This window comes from Bos indicus x Bos taurus, chromosome 10 (assembly GCF_003369695.1).
Source record: "Bos indicus x Bos taurus breed Angus x Brahman F1 hybrid chromosome 10, Bos_hybrid_MaternalHap_v2.0, whole genome shotgun sequence".
Taxonomy (NCBI): Eukaryota; Metazoa; Chordata; class Mammalia; order Artiodactyla; family Bovidae; genus Bos; species Bos indicus x Bos taurus.
Genome location: NC_040085.1, coordinates 97,980,415 through 98,004,291, shown reverse-complemented (window position 1 = coordinate 98,004,291; position 23,877 = coordinate 97,980,415). Strand labels below are relative to the sequence as shown.

At 47.7% G+C, this 23,877-nt stretch overlaps 1 protein-coding gene across 4 annotated transcripts; it reads right to left on the bottom strand.

Moving 5' to 3' along the window:
• Nucleotides 1–41: 41 nt before the first annotated feature.
• On the bottom strand, nucleotides 42–13,518 carry KIAA1191 (KIAA1191 ortholog). Of its 4 annotated transcripts, none has more exons than XM_027552647.1 (9): nucleotides 13,301–13,518; nucleotides 12,118–12,230; nucleotides 11,798–11,884; nucleotides 8,720–8,898; nucleotides 6,008–6,137; nucleotides 3,883–4,007; nucleotides 1,828–1,934; nucleotides 1,534–1,676; nucleotides 42–1,424 (listed from the first exon to the last, which is right to left on the bottom strand). In XM_027552647.1, the coding sequence occupies exons 3-9, from the start codon at nucleotides 11,823–11,825 to the stop codon at nucleotides 1,216–1,218; spliced, it is 921 nt and encodes a 306-aa protein (XP_027408448.1). In that variant the 5' UTR covers nucleotides 11,826–11,884; nucleotides 12,118–12,230; nucleotides 13,301–13,518; the 3' UTR covers nucleotides 42–1,215. The 4 variants fall into 4 exon arrangements, with proteins under 4 accessions (XP_027408448.1, XP_027408450.1, XP_027408449.1 ...); XM_027552649.1 differs by having other exon boundaries at nucleotides 6,008–6,134; XM_027552648.1 differs by lacking the exon at nucleotides 13,301–13,518 and adding an exon at nucleotides 12,826–13,043.
• Nucleotides 13,519–23,877: the final 10,359 nt, after the last annotated feature.

Genomic DNA, 23,877 nt, shown 5'->3' with positions numbered 1-23,877 from the left:
TGAGCAGGCAGAATGGAATAACAATGAAAAAAACCTCCATCTATATTTGAGAAAGTAGTAAGGATTTTTATTGTCAAAACAAGTAAGAGATACAAGCATAACGGAAGACACGAATAAATTAATTCTGATCATTTGAGACTCCAGGGTCTCTGGGGGAAGGTCAGCTCGACTCCTTGTGTAGACACAATACCGTCCAAAGCAAAAGACAGCAGGGACGGGAGACAGCGCTCAAGACGGTGGCTGCACGTGTGCAGTGAAGAGAAATGAGAGTGGCCTCCCCGGTTCCTCTCCTCAGCGAGGTATGTGTACAGAGGTAGGAGGCTCATTTGAGGGGAAAATGATTGCATACAGAAATTTTTTAATTCTCCTGTCTCCCAGGAAAAACATTTTCAAGCCCTAGCCTGAACAAGAAAATCAAAATAGAGTGACACTAGTTTCACATGAACCTCCAGACTATATTCGAACTGCAGTTGCCACCTCTTTTAAAAAGTTTAACATCCATTTATCTATAGCAAGCCAGTAGACTGAATTTTCTCCTTTAGGAAGTTTTCAACCAAATGGAAGCTAAATTAATGTCACTTTAAAGTGCAACAAAGGCTGTGTTAAGACTAGTGTTTGTTCTGTGACACGCAGAAGAGAAGCACCCCTCCCACAGCACAGGCCCCAGAGGTACCACAGCAAGGGCTGGCTGTGGGACACAGGGGCCCACGAGGTCCCCCAGGACGTGAGGAGATGCCGGTGCCAGCACAAACCGGGGGTCCCTGCCGGGGCTGGCTCCTAGCTGTACCCAGATCTCAAGCAGGCCTTGGGTTCCCTGACTGACCAGACCGGCGCCAGCACAGCTGTGAGGGCCGAAGTCGCCTGCATTAGTCCGCGGACATCCCCACGCCATGGTCCCCACGCGCACCTGGACACGGTGAAGGAATCCTGAAGCCTTGGTTTTGGAACAACGCAGACAGTCACCTAGTAAGCAGTGGTCCAAGTTTTGGGGAGGTCCCCATATACCACTGCTCAAGTTTAGTCTAACGTTAAAGCAATACAAAACGGCTTTTCCACACAAGGACAAGCTGTGCACTAATGTTTCGCAAAAACCAATTATGTCTCCATCTAGCCTCAGTTTGATTTTCACAAAGACAAAACTTTTCCTATGTCAGAGCCAAGGTAAAGGGAGCTGGGCTCGATACCCTTGATGCAGAGTCCCCAGGACAGAAAGCTCTAGAAGCCAGTGGGTGTGAGAACATTCAAGTCCCGGGGTTTGAGGCTGTGGGCCCGTGGCAGCTGTTTCGTCCCTTCCATAACTGGGATATCCATCTTGGGCGGCTTGAACGTTGCTGGCTCCTCCGCCCTTCGGGTGGCTTGTGCGCGCATCACTTCCATTGGAGAAGGTTTCTGGGCTCCTTTGTAGGCTTGGATGGCAAAGCCTCCTGCAGAAGTAAACCACAGAGCAGATGATTTCAAGATCTGTCGGCAGTTACCAGCATACATGGTCAAATGCCCGCCACGCTGCTTTCTTTAGTGAAGAGGGTGCCTTACCTGACTCAGACTTCTGGAGGGATCTTGGTCCAAAGAGGCTCCATTTATCGGCCGAGCTTCTGTCTTTATCCCCGCTTCCAGAATCCATGGTGCTAAGGCTGGGGCCAGGTAAGGCTGTGGCAGAACCAGAAGTGAACCAGCCTCTGGAAGAGAAAGGATAAAATGCCAGGTAACACATCCTTTTGCTCCAGCTCTAGAAGTGTTCCCTGCTGAGGCCAGGGACCGCCAGCTCCTGCCCCTGACTCGGAAGCCTCGGGCTGAGCCCCTGGCTGCTGGGCCCGCTGAGGTGCTCACCTGCTCTTCTGCTTAGGGGAGGCCTGGGGGCTGCTGCTCGGGGTGGACTGCGTGGACGCCGGCTGCCTCTCCTCTCTTGCTGTCTCTCCACTCTGGAGCTTTAGTTTCTGCTCACATGGGTTAAGAAGAGAGACTTTGTAAAAGTCAGAGCAGATACAAAACAGCTAGTTAGGGTGTAAACAACCTGCTTCACACTAACTTCAGGAAAAGGAAATGTTAACAGGTGCACCATCTGGATCACAGGCCAGATATTCTTCAGGCTCTGCCATGCTAGGTAAAAGGCCGTCTTTTAAAAACATGTTTTCATCAAATACATCTCAAACACCTCTGTACTAACTTCACACCAGAGCTTCTGACGTCCGCACATTTACAGCCAGTAAGTGGAGGAGCCAAAAGCCCCGCAGTGGGCCCTCAGCACCCCTCCTGCCTCGGCACGCCACTCTCTCCAGCTCAACGCTCCCTCTGTGAACCTCGCCCGCCCATACCCAGCCACCCGGTGCTCTGGGTGCAGTAAACAGACGCCTAACCACAGACCAGCACTTTCCCCGGGGAGACAAGCCTGCTTGTCTCACTGCTCCTGGGCCATGGCTTCCACACGTCTCCATGCCCCGTGGCTAGGATGCCAATGCCCAGGCTACGCTTAAGTGCCCACGTGTGAATCCTCTCCATCCTCAGCACGGGAAACTGTGTGAGCTGGCATCTCAGCCATCCTCATGTTCTACTCCTATGGCCAGGATGCAGAGGATGTGCCAGATGCAGTCCCATGGGTACATGGAGTGAACTGGGCAACTGAATTCAGAATGACACCCTGGAAAGTTCTCAGTGTCAAAGGTTGACAGTGCTCCTCTCCAGAAGCATCTGTCTTGTCTGAGAGCTTCAGCTGAACACCAAGCTAACCCTGACTCCCCCACAGCATAGTTTTATGTGTAGTGTGCAAAAGTCATCTGGGACACTCATTACAAAATGCGACCATCGTCTACAGGGTCTTGTATCTCTGCCACAGGCCACGAACACTACATTATTCCTCTGTCTGTATACTGTATAACATGCCTCTGAGTACGCCCCTTCAGGAGCCAGATTCTCAGAAGATTTTGGAATATGAGAAAGAATCCACAGGGACTAGGGTATCCAGAGATTTGAGTTCAGATACTGTGGATGTTTAAATACATAACCCTAAACCCCTGTTTCTTCATTTACAATATACAGATAATAGTGTCTATGTCAGAGGATTAGTAAGATGAAGTCAATATGAGTGCTTGATAAAAGCAGCATTAATTATAAAGTGATAGTCCCTGAAAGAAAATCACTTAAAACTATTTTATTGATACAATTATTTGGTCATTATTAACCTTACTGAAGGGGCTTCCCAGGTGGCTCAATGACAATCTGCCCGCCAGTGCAGGAGATGTGGGTTCAATCCCTGGCTCGGGAAGATGCTCTGGAGAAACTGAAAATGATAACCCACTCCAGTACTCTTTCCTGGGAAATCCCATGGACAGAGGAGCCTGGTGGGCTACAGTCCATGGGGTTGCCAAGATTCGGACATGACTTAGTGACTAAACAACAAAAGCCTTACCGAAAATTCTTTATCCATTCCAATTTTAAAAATGAAAGAGCAAGAACATCCCAATTCTACCCTATTTTAATTTTTTAAAAATTAAATTAGAACCTGGCACTCCTTCCCACCCAGCGTTACCTCTGTTGAGGTTCCCAACTCTCCTTTCTCACCCTCGGTCACCCACTAGTACACAGAGTGACCCGTGTTGGCTCTGTTGTTCATCACATGCTCACACGATCAGCCCAGAATCTCATTTGACCCTCCAACCCAAGCTTTATAGGCAGATAAGCAGAAACAATGAGGTTGAGAGCCCCGGACCTTTCAGCTAAAGTGCGACCACCCTGGAGGGGGACTAAACAAGCTCTCAATTCCTCATTCAAGCCTCTTCCCACCCCTCTCCTCAACCCCCAACTAGCTGAGCTGGGAGCTCCTGGACCACAGCCACGCTCAGGCTGTAAATGACGAGGTTTGTGTTCAGTTCCTAAGAACAAGCTTACGTGGAGTGCTTCCGCCACTCGAAGATACTTGGTCTCCTCAGTGGTAAGGCCCTTGTGGGGGGTGTAGCCAGCATCTCGCAGCCCTGCCTGTTGCTCAAAACGCTGAATGCTCTCCTGGGTCTGTTCTGGGGACAGAGGAGATGATAGTCATGGCCATCCCCCCTCCCATCGCAACCTGGGGGAGATCAACAGATAGCTACCGTTCTCCCCGGGAGCAAGAGCTCACACCGGCAGTCTGAGAGGGCATCCCCCAGACAGGCGGCATAGCAGCAATTCTGAATCTCCCACAAAGCCCCTCTGAGCAGAAGGAAGCCTCCCTGACACAAGCTAGAGAGACAGCCGGGGAGCCTCCAGGGAAGCACTCCTTACTGTCCTCACTTGTACCCCAGGACACTGTCTGTATTAATATTTAGAAATGCAACACGGAGAAGGCAGCTGACATTCAGAAACAGTGCAAGCTCTCCAATACAAAGCTTTCTCGGAGAGACTCACCACCCTCTCTAAGACCTTTGCCCAAAGAGAAACCAAGCCACGTTTAGGCCAGACGGCACCAGGGTAGCGGTAAGATCCGAACCAGAGAGAATAAGGTGCCTTGAACTGGCCAAGGTCTACTGACTCAGTGCTTCCAACGGTGTGCGTAGCTGCCCGCCACGGGGCCTGGCACAGCATCTGATTATCTCATCATCAGTGTCAGTGATGCCTTGGATGACAGCGGAATTCCTGCTTCATCTGTACACTCTACATAATACACCCCTCATGGGTGAGAATGCGGCAGCTGTGGACCAAAATGCAGACGCCACAGGTCCTTCAGGACTGAGTTCTTCCCCTTCGAAGGGGCTAGTTTATTTCCATCAGAAACAGAAGCAAGGGAAAACACACACACACTAAATGTATGAGGATGTTTTCCAGTCTTGCCAGGTAGTCACCTTAAAATTTTAAAAGCAGGAAAGGACTTCTTTGTGAATACAATACACTAATTTAAATGCGGCTTAAAAAAAAAAATTTAAGATTATAGCAACATTAAAAGTTCATGGCAGTATTAACTAAAAAAATAAAATGGTTTATTATACCTGCAATTATATAAAAATATGCTTACAGGTGGACATAACTAAGCCAAATAAGTATCTGAGTGATAATAATATATACTGGGGTTCTATGATGTTTTATGCTGTTGGTAACCTGTATTTTCAATAAAGAAGTTCTACTGCACAGAAAGAACAATGACTGAGCTTCTTAACACTGCCAGGACACATTCTCAAGGTTGCAAAATACAAGTAGTAGCTGCTGATTCAAACACTGCATTTCTGTGTGAATAAGAAAAAAGTCCAGGTAAGAGTTTGAACTTCTGGTTCCTAGGTGAGTTCTTCAGGAATTGCCCAAGACTAACTGACGCCCTCCCAGAGCACATGAACAAGGGCTTCTGACTTCCAACATGCCCTGCCCTGGCAGAGGCTGCTGCTGACAAGCAGGACTCTGTATCTAGTGACTGTTAACTTCCCACAGCAACTAGAAGGACCCTCCAGAACCACTGAGTTCAGATAACTTGTTAGGATTTTTTAAATTCAGGCTATCTTGTTTCTAGTTTTATCAGGACCATAAATCACATATTCTTAAGACTAAAGACTGGTGCCTCAAGGTCCAGGGAAAGGAACAACTCTGAGCCATTTAATTTAAAAAAGTAAGTGCGGGGCAGGTGGGCGATGGCTCCGTGGGTCTCCTCCTCTAGCAGAGCCTGAGACGGCAGTGGCATCAGCCCCTGGCCCCTGACACTGTGCTATCTAACCCTGCCACTTACTGCCGGCCAGATCCCCCACCTCATGGAGGGGAAACAGCTGCCACAGTTAAGACAACTTGCCCCAGGCCACACTGATGGACAGGGGAAAGCAAGGCTGTAGCAACAGAGCGGCGGTAGTGCCCTGAATGAACCACGATGCTGAGCACTGGGTCAACCTCCCGCCTCAATGGAGCTTCAGCACTGGTGCCGCCTGGGCAGCCAGGCTGGCTTTGGCGGGGCTCGCTGAGGACAGGCTGAGGCAGGCGGGCGTGCAGAGCCCCTGGCAGCTGATGCGGGGACTCAGCTCTCCCCCGCCCCACTTGACTCTATTCCGAGGGCGCAGAGGCTTACTTGTGATCAAAGAGCTCATGATGACATGGGTCGCTTTGGCCTTCACCACAGGGGCCTTCTCTGCACTGTCAGTGGCCGGCGGCGGGGCCGGGGCAGGCGGGGAGACGCTGGGCTCTCCCTCCTCCACCTGCTCAAGAGGGGACGGGGTACGTGAGCAGACACGGGAGTCACAGCCTCAGCCCCCCTTCGGGAGCCATCAGATCCATGAGGAAACACGTGAAGGGGGCTGTCATCCCCACCTGGTTAGATGCACAGAGACAGCACGTATGACTTGATACAAAGAGTCTGTATTTATATACTTGTGGGAGAGCCAGAATCTGAAGCTCTAGGCTTTATTGTCGTCCCAGACTGTGTCCAATACACTATATTACCAAGGCCCTAAGGATGCAGACGCCTATTACTAAGCGTTGACTGTGTCCCGAGCACCATCCCTGCTTTTGCATGATGAACCACTGCATCTACTAAGTAGTTCTGGAACTCTGCCGACATCCTGCCAGCATCCACCAGAGGGCTTATTGAACAGACTGCTGGGCCCCACCCAGAGGGGATTCAGGAGGTCTGAGTCAGGGTTCAAGAACGTTATTTCCAACAAACCCCCAAGTGATGCTGATGCTGCAGGTTCCGAGACCACACTTTCTGGGCCATGGCTCTAAAGGTCCAATAATGGTCTTTTAAAACAGACCAGAAAGTCTCCATAGCGCCTCATCTTTCATGCGAGCGAGCTGGAGCATGCTGCCTTCCCTCAGCTCAGCACCTGACACGGTGCTCAGCTCTGACTGGAAGCAGAGAAGTGGGCTTCCTCTTTATTCTCTGCTTCTCCAAAGGAGCTGAGAGGAAAGATGGTCAGAAAGGAGGGGAGAAGAAGGGAGTACTGAAATGTTGTATCCCTGTTACAAAATAGGATTTAAACTTCTCAGCTACGATCTAACTAACTCAAGTAAAACCTAAATAAACCTCTGCTTCCTCACTTGGGAAGACAGCTGCGGGTGGGGATGCGGATGCCTAGGGCGTAGAGAGTTAGGACCAGCGGAAGCATGCACGCAGAGTCGGGCTGGGCTCCCCGTGGACAGCGGCTGTTCCAAACGTCAGCTGTCCCAGCTGGGGCACAGCCGAAGACTGGACGCACGTTCTTTGCCTCATGAAGCAAGCGGGAGCCTTCACAGGTGCAGAGGGTGGTGGGCCGCCATCCAAGCCCCAAGCCCCATCAGGAGCCGCCCTTATTTCCTGCTCCAGTCCTGGGAGCCTGCTGCTTCGGCGCCACAGGCAGGCTGCCAGGGCCCTTCTCTGCTGGTACTGCCAGCACTTTTTACACAGAGCGCTTCCATCTCAACAACTGACTGGGTCAGATTTTGGTAGATGGCTAATGTGGGGGAACGTGCCCTGGAGCTGCAGGGGATCCTTCATGGCGACAGCAAGAGGCGCCCCATTCTGAGAGCCTGACGGGGCGGGCGTGGGTGAGCGGGGCACCCCCATTAGAAAGGAAGGCTCAGACACGGCTCTACTGAGAGAGGTGGGCTGGGAGCCGCAGTCACAGCATCGGCTCCACACAGAAGACTGGACAAGCCTCCCCGCTGTCTCTTCTTTAATCCCCACAGCAGCTCCGTGACAAAAGTATTGTCATCTCTCACATGAGACGCTGGCTCGGGGGTGAGGCCAGGCTCACGGCGGGGCACAGGCTGTTCGGGGCTCACCCCCAGGGCCGCTTACACGGGGGCTTTACCTGCCCTCAGGACCCGAGCTGTCATACGACCACACTGCAGCTCGACTGCAGGTGCAGGTGAGGAGGAGCCACCGAACTGGGCAGGCCTAGCTCATTCAGGCAGCGCGACCACCTTTCTGGCACCTTGGTCGTGGGAAGTCAGAGGTGAGAGACAGTCAGGAAGCAGAGGCTCCAGTGACATGCCTGCAGCCAGCATGTAAGAACCGTGAGCCCAGCTGCACAGAGGGCTGCGAGCGCAGAGCGGCGCGTGTGCCTGCGGCAGGAGGGCCGGCGAGGAGGCAGCTCCCCGGGGTCGCCACGGGACCGGTGCCCGAGACAGGACCGCACGAGGAGTGGCGCAGCACATCTGCCACGCCCTGTACCAGATGCTGCAGAGGGGTGCAGATCAGACGCGGCCCTGCCCCCAGGATGCTAACGGAGGGTGCCTAACACAGCAGGGGTGCTGACAGGGTCGAGGACACCGGAGACCTGAAAAGCAGGGGAACAGTTTCCTGGGAGGACAGAGAAAGATCACAGAAAAGACTGAGATCGAGCTAAGACTCAAAAGATGCCATTTGTCAGGCAGATGGAACAGAACGACAGGACGGGGACTGGGACTATTCCAGGCAATCAGAGCAGTGACAAGCAAAGACTCAGAGGCATCAAACACCCTATTAAGTACAAGAAATCTTAGTAAGTGGCAAGGCTGGATCACGGCATGTGGGGGGCATGGTGTTCAGAGGACCAGGATCATGCAAAGCCAGACCAAGACTACGGAGCTTGGACTTAATGCTGTGGAAATGGCAAGGGCGGGTAATGGGAGAAGACATGGCCATTCTAGTTCTGAGTGAGAAAGGAAAAGAGGCCTACCAACCCCACAGAGAACAGTACCACGTACAGAGATGAGCGGGTGCCCCATTCGCTGGGTGCCGGGAGCCACCGGCAGTTTTGGGAGCAGAGGAAGGAAAAGGAAGGGGTGGGGCCTGCCAGCAGCACTCGGCAGGGTCAGATACCTTGGCGAGGTCCTGATACTTGCGCTCTGGAATCACTGGCTTCCAAGGGATGCTGCCCATGTCCGATGGAGGAGGAGTCATGGGCGTAGGGTCCTCGAGGGCATCATCATAGCTGAATGCCCGGCGGTACATCCCGATGGGCAGGGACATCTTGCCTAGAGGCCCACTAGGCTCAAGAGCTAAGAACAGAGACACCGGTGAGGATGGGATCACCAGCTGAACATACTGGTAGCTTTAAATTAATTCGTCTGTAGGCAGGAAGGCTCTGAAACACTTCTTCTGGGACAAAGCAAAAGCAGCTGGTTCTGGAAGAGCTAACCCAGGCAAGGTAAGCAAACAGGACAAAGCCCTTCCTCTCGGCCTGCCACTTTGGATTCTCCACTTCACCCACACAGCAGCCCTAATCCATCTTTATGGATTAGCAAATCAAACAATTCAATTTACCTGAGCCAGGTCACATAACTTCAAAGTGCAGTAAGGAATCAAAACCCAAACCCACCTGATTTCAAAGCTTGTATTCTTTAGGCCACAGAAGCGCCCCCGTGGCAATCCCAAGCATCTCAACTCAGGCGAAACTGAGGATGTGAAGTCTTAGGAATTCCCTGGCAGTCCAGTGGTTAGGACTCGGCACTTTCACTGCTGAGGCCCCGGGTTCAATCCAGGGTCGGGGAACTAAGATTCCACAACCCTCATGGCCCGCACCCCCCCACAAAAAAACATGAAGTCTTGTTCCCATTTTATACTATAGATGAGTAAATGAAGGCTCAGAGGTGGCAAATCCTGCCTTTCCTACATCTCCTCAGAAAACAAGAGCAATGACATGCCCGACACGCTGGGTGTCCAGCAGCGTCCAAAACAGTCTCAAATGTTTCCTATGACTCAAAAGAGCAGAGGCAACGTCCATCCAGAAGCTACTGACAATCGTCTCTCAAAGCACTGCCAGCTGACCCTGCTATTCCCGCCCACTGGAACGCCCCACCCTGACGCAGGCTCCCACTTCACGGGCGCGCTCAGCTCTGCCAGACCAGGGAGCAAAGTTCACTTTGTTTGCGGATCCTTTCCAAACAGGACTAATGCCAGATCCTGCCTTCAGGCTGACATTTTCCTTTTGCTACAATTACACAACCACTCTCTCCAAGACATCAACCTGTGTGGCAGTTGAGTCCCAAACCAGCAAAGACATTCTATGTAAACAGAGGGGGACAAGCAGTTACCCTTATTATCACGATTTGTAACAATTACCAACAAATCCATAGAAAGGATTAGTAGTTGCCTGGAGCTGGGTGGAGGGAGGAGCCACAGCGGGAATAAGGCCTGACTACTGCAGGAACAAGGCTTCCTTTTGGGGGTGAGGAAGATATTCTGGAATTAGTGGTGATGGTTGCACAACTTTGTCACTACACTAAAAATCGCTACTGACCTGTTCACTTTAAAATGGCTGAGTTGTATGGTATGTGGATTATCTCAATCAAAACAAACACGTAAGCAAATGACAATCACCAAGTACCCTTCCTTGTCAAGCACACATCCCTCATCTTTTCTAATCCTCATTAAGCAGATATTCTTCCCCTTTTCCAGCCTGGGAAACTGAGGCACAGAACAGTTAAAAACAACAGCCCACTAGCAAGTGTGAGGTGAAATCAGCCAGCAGTCACACCCTCCATGCAACCCACCCCACAAGCAGCAACCTGGTGCATGCAACCCTGGGGCCCAGACGCCCACAGGGAGTTTACGGTCAGCACAACCACAGCGAAAGACAAACTGAAGCACAAGCTGATGGAAGTCTGAGACTCAGGATGAATCGTATCGAAAGACAGAAGGGAGACTCCTATCCCTCCACTTAATTTGGGAGCAATTTCACAAACATCTTAGAGACATCCCAATAGCCTTCCTAAAAATAATAAAGTCAGGTAGTATTTATGAGGAAATATATTTCCTAGTGGCTCAGCTGGAAAAGAATCTGCCTGCAATGCGGGAGACCTGGATTGGATCCCTGGGTTGGGAAGATCCCCTGGAGAAGGGAATGGCTACCCACTCCAGTATTCTGGCCTGGAGAATTCCATAGTCTGTTGCAAAGTGTTGGACACGACTGAGCGACTTTCACACATATTCCCATAAATAGAAAACAAAAATTTTTCTGGGCAGTAAGTAACTACTCAGTATTAACTTTTGTTTCACAATTTTCATTTATTTTATGTTTGATCTTCACAGTAACCCTGAGAGACAGGCACTATCATCTATACTGAGAATCAAAAATTGATTCAGGGACTTCCCGGGTGGTCCAGTGGTTAAGAACCCACCTTCCAGTGCAGGGGACGCGGGTTCAACCCCTAGCCAGGAACTAAGATCCCACACATTACGGGGCCTTAGCTAGAGAACCCGGGCCGCAGCTACCAAGGCAGGCCTGCAGGTGCCGCACTGGAGAGAGCAGCCCGCACCACAACGAAGGCCCAGAGCAGCCAGGATGGTAACGGACAGATTTTAAATTTGTTTTAAACATTGAGTGATTCAGACTTTTAAAATCACTAACCCCTCCCACTAAAACAGTCCAGGGAAGGATCAATGACTTCACTAACCCAGAAATTACCACCCGGTAAAGAACCCAGGACTCACTAAATGTTGCACTGAATATTCTCATAACTAAGTTCAAGTTGCCTTGAAATCAGGCTGGTGTCTTTTTTGCTTTGACTTTCATTCCTCCCAATCTCCTACCTCCTCCTCACCAATAAAAGGGGTGAGTTTAAGTCATTTTGGTACAAGAACTTTTCTGAATTTTGATTTGATACATAAGAAAGTGACAAATTTGTCATACCCTTAAGTGCAATAAGGGTACTCTTTCAAGTTAGATGCTGGGTTCACACCCTGGGTGGGTTAATAAGATAAAATTTAATGTGATAATAAGATAATACTAATCATTTACTAGGATTATATTAATAAGATAATAGATTGGCATCATTTAAATAGTAAGTCTAAATGGCAGAGAGTAACTACTAACATCTGGTCCAGAAAAAGTGGTTTCTGTCTAGTTTAAAACCTTAAAGGGTAAAACATAACTTTATCAAAAAGAACTAAGTTTACCGGGCACTTCTGGTTGTCTCGAAGCCATTGAAAGACTGGGATCCAGGCGCTTTTCCTACACAGACTTTGAGCTGAGTTCCCCGCCACCTAATAAAAATAACAAAGGGTATTTTCTTACAGCGAACACCAAAGACTAGCTCCAATGCTGTTCTTTCAACAGGCACAGTTTTATGGCTTTAACACGTCAAAGAGCCAATGAGCGACAAACATGCCAAGGGAGAAAAAAAAAGGATAAAGTCAAAGGATTCAGCGCACCCGTCACTGATCTTAACACCCGTGATATGACAAAGACACTATGCACAGTGAAAAGGTCCCCTTACCAGAGAGAGATGATGTGACGATTATGCCTACAGGCAGGTATTAATGAGGAACATCGTCCAGCTGCTGCAAATTAGCAAAGCTGCTCAGGAAGAGTCCATCCATCCCAGAGGTTCTGAGAAAAACAAACAACCAGCGTTGGCACAGCCCTGCAGAGTCTGCCAAACATCTCCCTGTGTTTCATGTCTTTGCCATAACAACCTAAAAAGAGATACTATACTCATTTCAGTTTTCAGTAAATTAGGGCTCAGGGTCAAAATAACCTGACCCACGGCAAGGGGCTAGGGATCAAGTCAATAAATTCATTCCTTGTTGCTAGTACTGACCGACATTCAGACAACGCTTATCTTGTGTTTTAACCCTCGCAGCAGTCCATTGTTTATTCACACTTTAGAAGAAACGAAAAAGGAGAAGTGACTTGTCCAAGGTCACAGATAAGTGGCCCATCTTGTAAGGCAGATTTCAGCCCCATTTCACCGAGGAGTTCAAACAAAGCTCTGAGGGAGCCGTTATTTGCTTTCAACTTGCTACATTGCCCCCGACCCACCCCCCCATCCTGATGAAGCTCAGACGGCAAAGTTAAAGAGCATCGCAGAAGCCAAAGTTCCGTCAACCTCGGAGCCCAGGGAGCGTTCCGACAAGGCCACCTCCCCTTTCATCCCGGGGCCCGGCCCTCCCCGCGGCCCGCAGAGCGCTGACTTCTCCTTTACCAGATGCAAGACAACGCCACCCAGACGCGAAAGGCCTGGGCTGACTCAACCGCCTCTTCCACCCGGCGAGGCTAAGAAAGGTTACGGAGACTAGGGGCAGGGGCTGGCTTAAGATGAAGGTTCCCCGGGGCAAGGCAAGTAGGAGGCTGGGGAGCTGAAGGCGAGCAGGGGTGGTCCAGGACTAGGCCGGCTTGGTAGAGGCGAGGCCCGGTGCCGGGGCCGCGGGGGCGTCATCGCTGAGGAACCCCGCGGTGGGAGGACACCCCCCACCCCCACCCCCGCCCCGCCCCGCCGCCAGAAGGCGGAGCGAAAGCTGCACAGAGCGGTCCAGCCAAGCTCCGAGCCTGAGTAAGCCAGCCTGAGTGAGGGCACCACAAGGCCCCAGGCCCGGGCCTGGCGGGGGATGGGGGCCAGGCCCCTCCTAAACAGCGGAGCCCGAGCCCCCGGGGGGGCCAGGCCCGGATCCTCCAGTTACCTTTCCGTCCGCCGCCGCCGCGGAGCTGCCTGCGGCCTGGGACTAAAGAGGCTCCAAAGACCCACGTCTCTCGAAAGGTTGTTGCGCAGTCCGGATCCAAGCCATGGTGTGAGCGGCGCTGTGCCTGTAACGACACAGAAGGTCCCAGACGCCAAGCTGGGAGGGAGAACAGGATACCAGCCGCCGGCAGCCTCCCTGATAAACTCTCCCGAGGCGGCGTCACTTCACGCGAGACCTGGCAGGATGAGGGCGGGGCTGGAGTATGCTGGGAGTTGTAGTCCACGATACGGCAAGACCCAGAATCATCGCGGGCACTGAGGGTCTTGGGGCTAGGGCTCTGTGTGTCGAACCCGCCAGCTCCCAGAAGAAAAGCGCCCCTAGACCAGCATTCTATGCCTGGGCCTGTGACAGGCTGAGGACAGATTGAGATAGCACGGTAAAGTGACACTCTCAAACCTTTTTCAATTAGGGAAGTTGACGTTCGGAGAGATGTGAAGGCACTTTGACTAAGAAGACCTGAAGTGAGCAGGGACCCTCTTCCAGGAACTGCTGGGTTCATATTAGTAGCAGGGTTCATACTTGTAAGCAGGACCAAAAGGGGAAGCAAGCAGCACCTGCCTCCTCTAGGTGGTGGTGGTGGTGTTCTGTCCCTAAGTTGCGTCCAGCTCTTTGGGACAACATACACTACAGCCAGTAAAGATCCCGTCTTTTGCTATCTCCCGCAGTTTGCTCAAATTCATGTCCATTGAGTTGGTGATGTTATCTAATCATCTCATCCTCTGCAACCCCCTTCTCCTTTTGCCTTCAATCACTCCCAGCATCAGGGTCAATTCCAATGAGTTAGGTCTTCCCATCAGGTAGCCAAAGTTTTGGAGCTTCAGCATCAGTCCTTCCAATGAATATTCAGCATTTCCCCAGCCATCTGGAGATAAAACCGCATGGAGCTATTTTTAAAATGATCAATTCCCTGTCAGATGCCAGCCCTACTGGGGTGACCACTCGCGGATGAAAATCTGCAATACTTAAAAGCTCTCCAGGTGAATCTTATCTTAGGCAATTACAGGTGATGTAAAGTGAAGTGAAGTCACTCATTCGTGTCCAACTCTTTGCGACCCCACGGACTATAACCTATCAGGCTCCTCTGTCCATGGGATTTTCCAGGCAAGAGTGCTGGAGTGGATTGCCATTTCCTTCTCCAGGGGATCTTCCCAACCCAGGAATAGAACCTGGGTCTCCCACATTGCAGGCAGACGCTTTACCGTCTGAGCCACCAGGCTTCTCTCTGGATCCTAATAAATCCACCTCTTATCACTTTGTCTCTCAATGAATTTTTGCAATGAGACATCAGAGCCTGAGTTTCATTAGTTTTGGCCGGGCTTGAGTCCTGGGAGAGCTGAAGGACAGGAGGAAAAAGCAGTGGGAAAAATGTGCCAAGGAATCCCCTTCATAGCCCGCCAGAAAATTTGCTAAATAGCTGAGCAGTGCTCACAGTTTCATTGGTCTGATTCTTGGCACAGAGAAGACAAAGGACAGAAGAACCCCCACCAGCTTGGGTAACAGATACTGGGGCTCAGCAGATAGCGCCTTTGGGACATGCTGAGGAGTAGCCTCTCCACAGAGTCCCTCAATTGTGCCCCCTGCCACCCGCCTGTTCGCCGGAGGTTCGAGGAAACAAGAAACGAGAGATTGTAAAGGCCCCTCCAGCCATAGGAGCGAGGACCTCTTACCTTAACCAGAGGTCTTCTGGAATCTGAGACTGGGCCGCATGAGCTTTCTGCTGAATTCGTTTTTCGCTGTCCCGGTGTCCAGCATAATGGGCCTTCCCCTGCGCTGGGTTTCGTAGCCTTCCACTTCTAGCGCGGGAGCTTCGCTGAGCTGGGCTCCTGCTGTGCTTGGCCTCTTCCATGTGGAGGTTTTTTCAGCCAGGTTAAACCCGAGTCATGGCACCATTGGAGAAGGCAATGGCACCCCACTCCAGTACTCTTGCCTGGAAAATCCCATGGATGGAGGAGCCTGGTGGGCTGCAGTCCATGGGATCGCTAAGAGTCGGACATGACTGAGTGACTTCACTTTCACTTCTCACTTTCATGCATTGGAGAAGGAAATGGCAACCCACTCCAGTGTTCTTGCCTGGAGAATCCCAGGGACGGGGGAGCCTGGTGGGCTACCGTCTATGGGGTCGCACAGAGTCGGACACAACTGAAGCGACTTAGCCGCAGCAGCAGCAGCAGCAGCATGGCACCCTGTATGTTCCTCGGTTCTTTGTCTCGTCACAACAAAGATTTGGAGCGACGGACATTAAAGCCCTCGGTGCATCACAGCTCTCGGGTCTTGGACAAACCGTGTTACGGCTCTTAAGCAAATCAGTGTTACAGCTCTATTTTATTTAGAAGGTAGCAGGAGAGAGAGGGAGAGTGAGAGAGAAAGAGAAAGAGCACACGCACGCGGGAGAGAGAGAGCCCTTCACTCAGTTTTGCCATCTCATCCTAAAACAACTGCCCACAATTTCTTCCTACCCTAAATTTACCCAGAACATTGTGGTCATGCTGATATTCTTAAATCGGAAACGTCTTTATCTGATTCCCATGAAGACTTCAGTGACTCCCCTCTGCCGATAACATCCCACATCCCTGACGTATCAGTGAAGGTCCATCAAAACGGACTCTGGTGACCTATCTAGGCTCACCTCCCCATATTCCTTCCCTTGGGCCAAAGCTACTGAGCTACCCACTTCTGTTACCACCACCCCCCCCACCACTTACCTAACTCAGTGAGTGAGTGAAAGTCCCTCAGTCGTGTCCAACTCTTTGCGACCCCATGGATAGTCCATGGAATTCTCCAGGCCAGCATACTGGAGTGGGTAGCCCTTCCCTTCTCCAGGGTATCTTCCCAACCCAGGTACAAACCCAGGTCTCTGGCATGCAGGTGGATTCTTTACCAGCTGAGCCACCAGGGAAGCCTTACCTAACTCAAGTCTTCCCCTTTGAACTCTGGCTTATCTTTTTGCTCCAAGAAGCCTCTGCATCACTCTCATCCTCAAGTCCTTTCTCTCTTGGGCTGTTTGAAGCTTCCTCAAAAAAACTGCCTCAGGGGGTCCTAAACCTTCGAGCTTTTTCATATAACAAACTTTCTTCCATATGGGAATAGGCATGACTTTATGATCATCTTTGCAAGCAAGAACATCTTCTGATCAGATCAGATCAGATCAGTCGCTCAGTCGTGTCCGACTCTTTGCGACCCCATGAATCGAAGCACGCCAGGCCTCCCTGTCCATCACCAACTCCCAGAGTTCACCCAGACTCATGTCCATCAAGTCAGTGGTGCCATCCAGCCATCTCATCCTCTGTCGTCCCCTTCTTCTCTTGCCCCCAATCCCTCCCCAGCATCAGAGTCTTTTCCAATGAGTCAACTCTTCGCATGAGGTGGCCAAAGTACTGCAGTTTCAGCTTTAGCATCATTCCTTCCAAAGAAATCCCAGGGCTGATCTCCTTCAGAATGGACTGGTTGGATCTCCTTGCAGTCCAAGGGACTCTCAAGAGTCTTCTCCAACACCACAGTTCAAAAGCATCAATTCTTCGGCACTCAGCCTTCTTCACAGTCCAACTCTCACATCCATACATGACCACAGGAAAAACCATAGCCTTGACTACACGAACCTTTGTTGGCAAAGTAATGTCCCTGCTTTTGAATATGCTATCTAGGTTGGTCATAACTTTCCTTCCAAAGAGTAAGCATCTTTTAATTTCATGGCTGCAGTCACCATCTGCAGTGATTTTGGAGCCCAGAACAATAAAGTCTGACACTGTTTCCACTGTTTCCCCATCTATTTCCCATGAAGTGGTGGGACCAGATGCCATGATCTTTGTTTTCTGAATGTTGAGCTTTAAGCCAACTTTTTCACTCTCCACTTTCACTTTCATCAAGAGGCTTTTGAGTTCCTCTTCACTTTCTGCCATAAGGGTGGTGTTATCTGCATATCTGAGGTTATTGATATTTCTCCCAGCAATCTTGATTCCAGTTTGTGTTTCTTCCAGTCCAGCGTTTCTCATGATGTACTCTGCATATAAGTTAAATAAACAGGGTGACAATATACAGCCTTGACGAACTCCTTTTCCTATTTGGAACCAGTCTGTTGTTCCATGTCCAGTTCTAACTGTTGCTTCCTGACCTGCATACAGATTTCTCAAGAGGCAGATCAGGTGGTCTGGTATTCCCATCTCTTTCAGAATTTTCCACAATTTATTGTGATCCACACAGTCAAAGGCTTTGGCATAGTCAATAAAGCAGAAATAGATGTTTTTCTGGAACTCTCTTGCTTTTTCTATGATCCAGTGGATGTTGGCAATTTGATCTCTGGTTCCTCTGCCTTTTCTAAAACCAGCTTTTCTAAAACCAGCTTGAACATGGTTTTGGTGAGGAGATACCCCTTGTACAAGGTAAGGAGCAATGGCTGTGCTTTGCTGGAGCAGCTGTGAAGAGATACCCTACACCCAAGGTAAGAGAAACCCAAGTAAGACGGTAGGTGTTGCAAGAGGGCAGCAGGGGGCAAACACACTGAAACCATAATCACAGAAAACTAGTCGATCTAATCACACTAGGACCACAGCCTTGTCTAACTCAATGAAACTAAGCCATGTCCGTGGGGCAACCCAAGATGGGCGGGTCATGGTGGAGAGATTTGACAGAATGTGGTCCACTGGAGATGGGAATGGCAAACCACTTCAGCATTCTTGCCTTGAGAACCCCATGAACAATATGAAAAGGCAAAATGATAGGATACTGAAAGAGAAACTCCCCAGGTCAGTAGGTGCCCAATATGCTACTGGAGATCAGTAGAGAAATAACTCCAGAAAGAATGAAGGGATAGAGCCAAAGCAAAAACAATACCCAGCTGTGGATGTGACTGGTGATAGAAGCAAGGTCTGATGCTGTAAAGAGCAATATTGCATAGGAACCTGGAATGTCAGGTCCATGAATCAAGGCAAATTGGAAGTGGTCAAACAAGAGATGGCAAGAGTGAATGTCAACATTCTAGGAATCAGCGAACTGAAATGGACTGGAATGGGTGAATTTAACTCAGATGACCATTATATCTACTACGGCGGGCAGGAAGACCTCAGAAGAAATGGAGTGGCCATCATGGTCAACAAAAGAGTCCGAAATGCAGTACTTGGATGCAATCTCAAAAACGACAGAATGATCTCTGTTCGTTTCCAAGACAAACCATTCAATATCACAGTAATCCAAGTCTATGCCCCAACCAGTAATGCTGAAGAAGCTGAAGTTGAACGGTTCTATGAAGACCTACAAGACCTTTTAGAACTAACACCCAAAAAAGATGTCCTTTTCATTATAGGGGACTGGAATGCAAAAGTAGGAAGTCAAGAAACACCTGGAGTAACAGGCAAATTTGGCCTTGGAATACGGAATGAAGCAGGGCAAAGACTAATAGAGTTTTGCCAAGAAAATGCCCTGGTCATAACAAACACCCTCTTCCAACAACACAAGAGAAGACTCTACACATGGACATCACCAGATGGTCAACACCGAAATCAGATTGATTATATTCTTTGCAGCCAAAGATGGAGAAGCTCTATACAGTCAGCAGAAACAAGACCAGGAGCTGACTGTGGCTCAGACCATGAACTCCTTACTGCCAAATTCAGACTTAAATTGAAGAAAGTAGGGAAAACCACTAAACCATTCAGGTATGACCTAAATCAAATCCCTTATGATTATACAGTGGAAGTGAGAAATAGATTTAAGGGCCTAGATCTGATAGATAGAGTGCCAGATGAACTATGGATGGAGGTTCGTGATATTGTACAGGAGACAGGGATCAAGACCATCCCCATGGAAAAGAAATGCAAAAAAGCAAAATGGCTGTCTGGGGAGGCCTTACAAATAGCTGTGAAAAGAAGAGAAGCGAAAAAGCAAAGGAGAAAAGGAAAGATATAAACATCTGAATGCAGAGTTCCAAAGAATAGCAAGAAGAGATAAGAAAGCCTTCTTCAGCAATCAGTGCAAAGAAATAAGAGGAAAACAACAGAATGGGAAAGACTAGGGATCTCTTCAAGAAAATTAGAGATACCAAAGGAACATTTCATGCAAAGATGGGCTCGATAAAGGACAGAAATGGTATGGACCTAACAGAAACAGAAGATATTAAGAAGAGATGGCAAGAATACACAGAAGAACTGTACAAAAAAGATCTTCACGGCCCAGATGATCACGATGGTGTGATCACTGACCTAGAGCCAGACATCCTGGAAGGTGAAGTCAAGTGGGCCTTAGAAAGCATCACTACGAACAAAGCTAGTGGAGGTGATGGAATTCCAGTTGAGCTATTTCAAATCCTGAAAGATGATGCTGTGAAAGTGCTGCACTCAATATGCCAGCAAATGTGGAAAACTCAGCAGTGTCCACAGGACTGGAAAAGGTCAGTTTTCATTCCAATCCCAAAGAAAGGCAATGCCAAAGCATGCTCAAACATCTTCTGAAAGAGCATCCATTTAACTGCATTGAGAGAAACGAACATTTTATGCAAATCCTTGACCCAAGATGCTTTTGTTTAAGTCCTTTATGAAATGTAGGTCTCCATAAACGAATTAGGGGGGAAATTTACTCCTTCATACTCTGAATAAAGCAAATAGAAAATTTAACTGAATTTTGCCAGGTCCTAAAATTGTAACTGGAGCCCAAAATAAGTGACAATCTTAAGTAATTTTAAATTAACTTCAGCTTACAGAAACTTCTTTCACAGGACACTGCTGCGACTGGTTTTTTTTTTTTTTTTAATTCTCAAGGTCACTAACATAATTGGGTAAAACTGCACTAAGCAAATTCCAAACCAGTTTTAGAAGATGCAAACGTTATGCTGACTTCATATCATAATTACTGATACTGTATGCTGCTAAAACTATTTCAGATGAAATTCTTACAGGACTTAAAGAATCTAACTCTTTTAGAACCAAATCAGTGGTTGTTTGGTAAACAGAAGTATTCACAGAAAACGACTTTTCTCTAGTTAAAAATGCAAAATTGGAAGACACTTTAATTTTTTATATCTTCAGGATAGATGTGATATTAGGATGCCCACAGCCTCTCTAATTTCTATTTTATATACACTTTCCCATATAATTTATACTCTCATCTGATGATCTGTACATTTTGAAGTTCTTTTCCTCTTTAAAGTTGAACTGATACAGTCTCAAATCTTATGAAAGTTCTGCATTCATCAAACATTCAGTTATATTCTCCCACTTATAAGCAAAGGGCCAGGCTTTCTATTAACTATGCAGCTTTATTTTTAGTCAGATTGTTTTACTGTAGAGCTTTATTAACCTTTTTCACTTGGTTAAAACAGCTAGAGAAAGGTCACTAGCACCAAAGAACAAAATTCAGTAAGGTCTTTTAATAGATCTGTGTCACCCTGCTTATCTAATTTATATGCAGAGAACATCATGAGAAACGCTGGGCTAGAAGAAGCACAACCTGGAGTCAAAATTGCCAGGAGAAACATCAATAACCTCAGATATGCAGATGACACCACCCTTATGGCAGAAAGTGAAGAGGAACTAAAAAGCCTCTTGATGAAAGTGAAAGTGGAGAGTGAAAAAGTTGGCTTAAAGTTCAACATTCAGAAAACAAAGATCATGGCATCTGGTCCCACCACTTCATGGGAAATAGATGGGGAAACAGTGGAAACAGTGTCAGACTTTATTTTTCTGGGCTCCAAAATCACTGTGGATGGTGATTGCAGCCATGAAATTAAAAGATGCTTATTCCTTGGGAGGAAAATTATGACCAAACTAGATAGTATATTCAAAAGCAGAGACATTACTTTGCCAACAAAGGTCTATCTAGTCAAGGCTATGGTTTTTCCAGTGGTCATGTATGGATGTGAGAGTTGGACTGTGAAGAAGGCTGAGTGCTGAAGAATTATGCTTTTGAACTGTGGTGTTGGAGAAGACTCTTGAGAGTCCCTTGGACTGCAAGGAGATCCAACTAGTCCATCCTAAAAGAGATCAGTCCTCAGTGTTCATTGGAAGGACTGATGCTGAGGCTGAAGCTCCAATACTTTGGCCACCTCATTCGAAGAGTTGACTCATTGGAAAAGACCTTAATGCTGGGAGGGATCGGGGGCAGGAGGAGAAGGAGACGACAGAGGGTAAGATGGCTGGATGGCATCACCGACTCGATGCACATGAGTTTGGGTGAACTCCGGGAGTTGGTGATGGACAGGGAGGCCTGGCGTGCTACGATTCATGGGGTCGCAAAGAGTCGGACATGACTGAGTGACTGAATTGAACTGAACTGAACTGAATCTTCCCTTAAACATGTTCTTCCTAAATTTATCCTAAAGATAATAGAGAGACTATTTGTAAAAAAAAAAAAAAAAAAAGAAGAAGAAGCAGGAATTCTCTTCTTTCTACTTTCACAACTAGTTTCACTTTTGGCAAAACTTAACAATGGCCTTATAAAGAGCTAGGCATTTCTATTCTCCTGCCCTAAACTGGAAAGACTTCTTTAAAAAATTAAGATATGAATGTGCTGTACCATAATAGATGCTTTAACATTTCCAACCATACTTAAGGGCTTCTGAGGTGGCACAGTGGTAAAGAATCCACCTACCAATGCAGGAGACACAAAAGATACGAGTTTGATCCCTGAGTTGAGAAGATCCCCTGGAGGAAGAAATGGCAACCCACTCCAATACTGGAGTATTGTCTGGGAAATCCAATGGACAGAGGAGTCTGGCAGGTTACAGTCCACAGAGTTGCCAGAGAGTCATACACGACTGAGCACGCATGCACTGTATTTAATTCCAGACAAACCTTGGAAGGTTGCTATTATTGTCCAAACTTTCAGACTAGAATTTAAGTTTCAACTAGGTAAGTAACCTGCTTGAGATTCTTCAGCTATTCCCCAAGAGGTAAACAGTGTGATCCCAAAGCCTGTGTTGTTTTTAGTTGTTTTTAGTACATATCAATGCACCTTCAAATCCTTCACCTTATTCTCCACTATCTACCAAATGTAATACAGTTAGTTTTTAGCTGGATGGTAGAAATCACTAGGATCCAGAGAAATGTCTTGTTCCAGGACACACACCTATTTAATAAGTCTAAACCTCCCTACAACAATATTAACATGGGGACAAAACTCAAATCAAAATCTTCAGCCAGACCTTTTAAAATATAAGAAATTAAATATCACAGTCGTTCTCCAATTTTTTGGTCCTTAGGAGGATAATTGATTTTCTAATTACTGTACTAATGAATGTGATGTTTTAATAACCTAGAATGAAAAATTAATAGGTGATTAATGCTGTGAATATAAATAAAGGCAAACCCTTACTGTACAAAGAAGTATACTAGAGCCTACAAGAATGGAAGCCATGGGAAACAGTCATGTCTGAATCTAAATTCAATTAAAATAACTTGGCTTGCAGCAACGGAACCCAACTCAGTACAATTTGAAGGAAAACAGGAAATCATATTAGAATTCCTCAAATTGGCACCAACTACGTGAAGATACTCACATTCCTCCCACTTTAAAAGTTAACACCTAAATCTATACTGTCTTATCCCCTCCTTTTTTTCACTAGGACACACAGAATATTTGTTTACCTACAAGATTTTTATAAGAATATACTTACCTGACAAATACAGAATACCAGTGAGTTTGTGTTTAAGAAACCTTTCTCTCTCCTCACAGGCTCTAATCCCATAAATCAGTAAGAGACTGGTAATAGGTAAGAGACTTTCTTTAATGAATACAGTAGTACTTTTAAATTTTAAGACAAGAGAACCTGAAGATTCTGAAGGCGTAAGTTAGTAAGACACAAAAGGGACAAAGTGTAAATAAGTCATCAGTTAATACAACAGAGTAACATATTTAGTTTATGTGAATTCAAACAGGATTCACTTATATGACTTCAACTGTACACTTTGCAAACAGAGATAGAATACTAACTAAATAATTGTTGTTGCTTAGTCACTCAGTCGTGCCCAACTCTTTGCGACCCCATAGACTGTAGCCCACAAGGCTCCTCAGTCCACGGGATTCTCCAGGCAAGAATACCGGAGTGGGTTGCCATTTCCTACTCTAAACTAAATAATTAGGTCCACCATTCCCTGAACGAGTTAAGTCCTGAAGTCAGTGTGAGTGTGCGATGCAAAATGTCTTGTTTCCTCAGTCAATGTGTACTGAGGTCTCATGTGTACTAGGGTGATTCTAGGGCTAAAGAGAAACATGCACTCCAATCTAAATGCTCAACAGAAACAACAAACAGCTCCAACAAACTTCCGAAGAAAAATAATACAACTGAAACTGACTTATGAAGAAGTGTCATGTTAGGATCCAATGCGATGCTTTCCTAAGGAACTGCCTCTCCCTCCCTGAAACAGTCTCGTCTCTATGAGATCGGCACCTTCTGCATTGACCTTAGAAACCCTAAAACCCATCTCTCCATAATATTCCTTATATGTAAAAGAAAAAAAAGAAACCATCCATCACTCTTTCTAATATTAATGTGCAGGAAGTTTATGGGAAGAGCTGGCAGAAATGAAGATTAG

What these genes read in the sequence shown, in the direction of transcription:
- KIAA1191 (XM_027552647.1), bottom strand. Translation starts at nt 11,825, where the DNA reads ATGGCTTCGAGACAACCAGAAGTGCCCG. An exon ending in GAGTGGCGGAAGCACTCCAC is followed by an intron (nt 1,935 to 3,882) that starts GTAAGCTTGTTC and finishes CCATGTGAGCAG; the next exon opens with AAACTAAAGCTCCAGAGTGG. An exon ending in TCCCCTAAGCAGAAGAGCAG is followed by an intron (nt 1,677 to 1,827) that starts GTGAGCACCTCA and finishes TTTCTCTTCCAG; the next exon opens with AGGCTGGTTCACTTCTGGTT.